Here is a 5,861-nt window from a genome sequence, read left to right on the forward strand (position 1 = left end):
GTTTGACAACTTAAGATCTGTTTCAAAGATTGTAATATAGAAATGTACTGAAATGATTTTCTGGTTTGGGGGTGAAGAACAAATTCTACAGATTCTACAGTTTTAAAATGTTTTTTGTAATAAGTCTTTCTCTTCCAGGCAGTGGAAAGAGGGCCCTGACCACCAAAAGAAGCTGTAATTGGATTGGACTTACAAAGGGTAGATGCTAGGTCCTGCAGAACAGTTTCATCAACTTGACAGTTGCCATTTTTGAAGTGCTGAGCTATAGTTTGATGGACAAGAGGGACAGAAGCAGTGCTCATCAAATAGTCAAACTCTTGTAAAAGTTCATCAACAGCCACACTAGAAACAAGATAAATATGTTCTAGCTTCAGTAAGAGAGAGGCAACTTTTAGTTCGACATTATTTGGCAAGTCATTTAAATTTTGAACATCATAGCTCGCATCACCCAAGTCCTCTGCACTTAAAACATCTGAGGGCTCAGCACTATCAATCTGGATACTGTCAGTATATTGATTTTCAACAGAAAGACCCGAGCTTGACCCCTGTTTCTCAAGTATTTCAGGCTTTAAGTCATTTACTGAACAATCCTTATGATTTCTGCTTCTGTGAGTTCGAAATGAACCATAAATATTTGTTCTGTATGAACACCCCTGAAACACACAAATCACTGTTTCACTGTTTTTTAGATGCTGTGCTATATGTTGAAAATAGTCTTTTAAATTCGAAAGTTGATTGTTATTGCATAAGAGACATTTAAAGGTGGTCAGTTCAGTTAGTGAGGATGGCTGATGACATCTTGACAAGTGGGTCAAAAGTGCATTCCAGGTTTTGCAGGTACATGGACAGTTGAAATGGATGCACGGATAGGAATGGTGGCGTCCATAATGTCTGTGTTCAAGCTTATAATGTTTAAGAAGCTGAGATCTTCGTGACACAGAGGTCCCACAGTCTTTGCATTTCCACATTCATTGGAGGACTGGGAAAGAAAGAAAAAGACCACCTTACCTATTTCTTAATTAATTAAATTTACTAAATGCTGCATGGTACATTTGCATTTAATTTATACAAACAGTTGTTTGTTGTCAGTTACTTCTTCAATAGGAAAGCAACGCCTTTAAAAGTGGGCACTTATTTATTTCATTAAAGTAGTATCAACAAGTAAATATTTTGAATTGATCACACTAACCTAAAAATTAATTTGGGGACTTACCAAATTCAGCAAAAATTGTAACCTTTTCAGGGAACAACAGCAAACCTGTAAACACAAAGGAAAAGGTGAGATTTCACATTTATTTTTGTTGCTAATCGTTATTCATAATTAAACTAACAAGCTACAGACTGTTAAACATACTGGTGGTGTACTGTACTGCTTTATATAACGGATGAAAGAATTAAATCTTCCTCTGGTATCAGTACGCAACGACCCCGCTCCCCTGAAAGTTTCACTGGACAGCGCATATGGTCTAGCGAGCTCTACTCACTGCTCCGTGCTCGCGCTGAGCAGAATTGCGCAGAATTGCGCTGCGCGGGTGAGTTGTATGAAGCCAACACGTTTAACTAACGTCGGGGTGCACCGTGCATATCTGAAATGGCTCTAGTCAACCGTTAACGTTCTATGCAGTGAACCGAAAACGAACGTAAGGCTGTTTTAAAAATATCAGGTGTGGAGGAGAGACAGGCCAGGCCAACACGCGTCACCATTTTCACATTATGTGTATCGTGTATATCTCCCCCTCCCCCACATGGCGCGTCTCTACCATTCCCTCTCAACATTAGAGAAACGAGGCCAATCATACTCACCTGTATTTTTCCATACATGACAGCAAAAATGATTTTAACAACAATATTAATGTTGCACATGTCAAATGGAGCCAAGAAAAGAATCACTCTTTGCAGGATGAATGCTAATCACTGGGTTTAGCTAACCTTTCAGGCTGTAAAGTTGCTGTCCAACCTGCCACTAACTATAAATATGCACATAAAACACATATTGCTCTTAATAAAGCAAAACTTTGAATTCTTACCTTGTTTAAAAGCGTTTAACAAAAGGATGTCAATTTCCAATCGAGGGAGAAGTACGGCAGACAGCGAAACTCCAGACAGAGAGGAGCGGCCTCGTGTGGGGTCATTTGGTCACGTGACATGAAAACCAATAGTTTGAAGTGAAATAACTACTTCAGTTCAAGTGTTGTTTTCAATTTATTCCTAGGGGAGTGTTATTTCCTTTAAAGCAAACTGAAAAAAGCATGTTTTAACCAGGAACCATATATTTACATTAGCCCAATATGAAAATGTACTTTAAATGAATTGCATAGTGGTTTCACTTTTTTCAGTGTATAGAAACCCAGTAATCACATCACATAGAGGAAATACAGGAAAAACTTTTATTTTGATGTTTCTGGAGGTCACAGATGCTCCGATGATTCTCAGCTTTTGTCGTTTGAGAAAACAAACAAACAAACAAACAAACAAAAACTCTCTCTTATTTTATTTCTTGAATAAGTGTCTACACCTCTGAGGCCTACATTATACATTCATAATAAAGTCCTGTGTCATGTCATGTCAAGATGTATTTCGCAGAAAGAAATTATTCTACAAATGTTTTTTTTTTGTTTGCACGTGTTATGCATCTGTTTGTTTACAGCTTCATTAAGACCTATTATATACATTATATTTAAGAAGTTATAGTCAATGCAGATATTTCATTTTTTTTAAATTTCCACTTTTTTTTCTTGCAGTATATGTTTCCTCTGCAGACCTTCTTTCAATTTCCTGTAACTTTGACATTTTACCCGCTGCTCTTCAAAATAAAGGTTTCTCAGAAAACTTAATTATAGAGCGTCTATATGAACAGTTTTACCGGCTCTTGTGCAGGTGTGAGAAAAGTAGGTTTGGGCTAAGGAGACCTCAGACTAGTGTCTTGATATTTCCTTTTCGCCTAATTAAACCTTAACCATAAACTCCTGCCTGCAATAATTAGGCCTCTGCATAGCAATTAAAGGGGCGTTTGGGGAATTAGTAAGAGAGCGAAGTGATTAAATAATTCATCTGTTGTATTTTGATCTGATTTCCAGGACGAAGTGGAAGAGGCAAACGGCGGTCGGATTAGAGCTCCTGGCTGAAGCAGGAAACTACTCGGCCTTACAGAGAATGTTCCCGTCGCCCTATTTCTACCACCCGAGCCTGCTGGGCACCGTGGACAGCACGACGGCAGCCGCGGCGGCCGCGGCCATGTACAGCAGTATGTACCGGACTCCTTCCACGCCGCATCCCAGCCTCCAGAGACCTCTTGTCCCGAGGGTGCTCATTCATGGCCTTGGGCCGGGGGGGCAACCGGCACTAAACCCCCTGTCTAACCCCATGCCCGGCACACCGCACCCGCGATAAAACACGAAATAAGACGAGAAAAGACGATGGCCAGAAAACCTGGTTGAACACGTGATGTGAGTAACTGCATCGGAACCACATTGCAGGACTTTTTTTCTCCCGTCAAAAAGACACATTTAAAGACATTTTACAGAAGTAAAGGAGGTATTTAATATAGGCCCAAATAGCCTAAACCCAGTCCTAAAGACTCTCTGTCCGGGCCGAGACAGACCACGAGGACTGCCCATGTCTGATTGTTTGTTTGTTTGTCTTTTGTACAAATACACTTACATTAGCAAATAAACTTATAAAGTTTATTAGATGGAGAAGAACGGAATGAATAAAGAAGTAATGATACTAATTGAATTGCAGATGCTTCTATTCTAAACACGAGTCCAAACATTTTTTTTAAATGAAAACTTCATGCAACAGGAAGAAGATTCAAAAATCTAGAAACTATTTTAACTAATTCATGAATTTATCGATGACATATTATGGATTTTTAACTGGGTATTGGATTAGCACGTTTGCGGAGATAGTGCCATAGCAATTAAATCTTATTTTCTAAATAATAAAAAATTGTTTATATTTATTTAGTGGATTTTAATTTAGTAAGAGAATTTTGTACTGTATATATATGAGCCTATATTTGACCTATAACACATTTCATCTCAGTTCGCCCTCTTTTTTTTTTTTTTTAGACTGACATAATTTTTATGACATAAATGGATCAACGTAAATAATTTGTCATAGCAGCATATGGCCTTTAAATTGGAGGATACTTAATTTGGTTTCAAACTAGTGACTTGGAGGTCAGTCTCCACGCCTTTACATTTATGTTTACCAGCACATATACATATGGATGCGCAGCAGCTGATTGGTGGTGGGATGAATGGTTTTGATGAGTCGGGTATATTGGGAATGTGGCCTTGGCTTAGCAGCTGTTCCCTGGGAGCACAGCAGACAATAAGCCTGAATTTCTCAGCGTGAGCGATCAGGCGCAGGATCAGGAGAAGAAGTCTGCAAGAAAAAAAAAAAAAAAAAACTGCTGATAATCTGCTCATTCTCAGTAATAACCAGTAGCTGTCAGCGAACTTGTTTCTGCAGGTTTTTGAGGGAAAAAAATCTCTGGTGATCTCGCTGCACATTGTGGTGTCATTTTTAATTTTGCATCATTTGCATTTTGCATCACCTTTTCTTAAAAAAAAAAAAAAAAAAAAAAAAAAAAATCCATGTTTCATCTTGATGTTTTTGCGGTATGGCTGAATTAGGATTTCCTGTGATCATGCGCGTTTTTCAGTTTCTGCTTCTGTACTGCGGCGAGATGCTGCTGCATGGTTCAGGAGCAAAAAAAAAGGAAAGAAAGAAAGAAAAAAACTGAACAAACACAACCCGGGTCTGAAATTAAATGTTATCAAAATACTTTGATTTTATTTAGCCTCCTATAAGCGCGCACCCCGGAGAATCTGCCGAGGAGGCGCTTCGTGTGAATTAGCGCCTCAGGGCTCGTTTGTTTGGGTTTCTCTTCTTTGAACCCGTTGCTTATTACTGTGAGCTAAATTGACCTTCAGTAGCCCCACACACATATTCAATTCTACCTTTTTACAATTTTTTTTGTGTGTGTGTGTTGGCATCAAATTCTGCAGATTTCATACGCGATTGTTTTTGCTTTATTGTTTCTGATATTTTCATTCTGGTCACATTCTAGAGGAAGATGGCCTGGGCTACATTTTACATGCTGCATTTTTATTATTTGAAAGTGTGTCTTCTAAGCAGAGCGGCCATGTTCACATATGCACAGGCCCGCAGACAGCCACGAACATATGACAGCAGTGTCACTTTGCCAGTGGAAGCAGTAAACACAGGCTTAAGTTTAGCTGCTTCTTAATACTTTGAACACATGTTAATGATGCCTGTTTAAGCCGTCTGCTTGTCATTCACTGCATGGACATTTCTCTCAGTCATTTAGTGCAGAACAGCCGCGCAGCTTTCACTTTCTGCAGCATGGCTTTTCCTCCACGGACGGGAGCCTTTAAGGACATATAGACACATTAAAATGCGTTATTTATTTTTTTTCCTCCCATTTAACCACATTGCTTAGACAAGCGCCAGAATTATTATTGGCACGAGTGTTCACAGCTACAATTATGGCGCGCTTCTCGTACAGTGCGGCCCAGAGTAATTACACTAAATACAATATCCATTCTCATTAAATCTCGGGGTTTATGGATAACAGAGCGAGACCACATCAGGGTGCAGAGGAGGCGTTTGGAGAGCGCGCCGGTGCAGGATGAATCGCTCCCTTCTTGGCCTTGTAAGCAATGGGAGATGATTGCGAAAACAGCCCTGGCCTATATCGCCAATGTTGAAAAATATTAGCCTACCATATTGACCCAACAGCTTCAGCCCATTACAGCAGTATAGTGCCGACGCATGTTGTTCATATGCATGACTTCTACAGCATTATTTATTTATTGCACTCTGCGGGTGGG

General features: G+C 39.5%; 1 protein-coding gene across 2 annotated transcripts in view; it reads left to right on the forward strand.

Annotated features, from left to right (window-relative positions):
* barhl2 (BarH-like homeobox 2) overlaps window positions 1-3,895 on the forward strand; it is a 12,546-nt gene extending 8,651 nt beyond the window's left edge. For both annotated transcript variants that reach the window (XM_023416488.1, XM_023416490.1), the window contains exon 3: window positions 3,078-3,895. In XM_023416488.1, coding sequence (XP_023272256.1) covers window positions 3,078-3,390 — 313 coding nt within the window. In that variant the 3' untranslated portion in view covers window positions 3,391-3,895. The remainder of the gene's footprint in view (window positions 1-3,077) is intronic.
* Window positions 3,896-5,861: the final 1,966 nt, after the last annotated feature.

This window comes from Seriola lalandi, unplaced genomic scaffold (assembly GCF_002814215.2).
Source record: "Seriola lalandi dorsalis isolate HSWRI2012SDOR001 ecotype SW California unplaced genomic scaffold, Sedor1 jcf7180002054566, whole genome shotgun sequence".
NCBI classification, from domain to species: domain Eukaryota; kingdom Metazoa; phylum Chordata; class Actinopteri; order Carangiformes; family Carangidae; genus Seriola; species Seriola lalandi.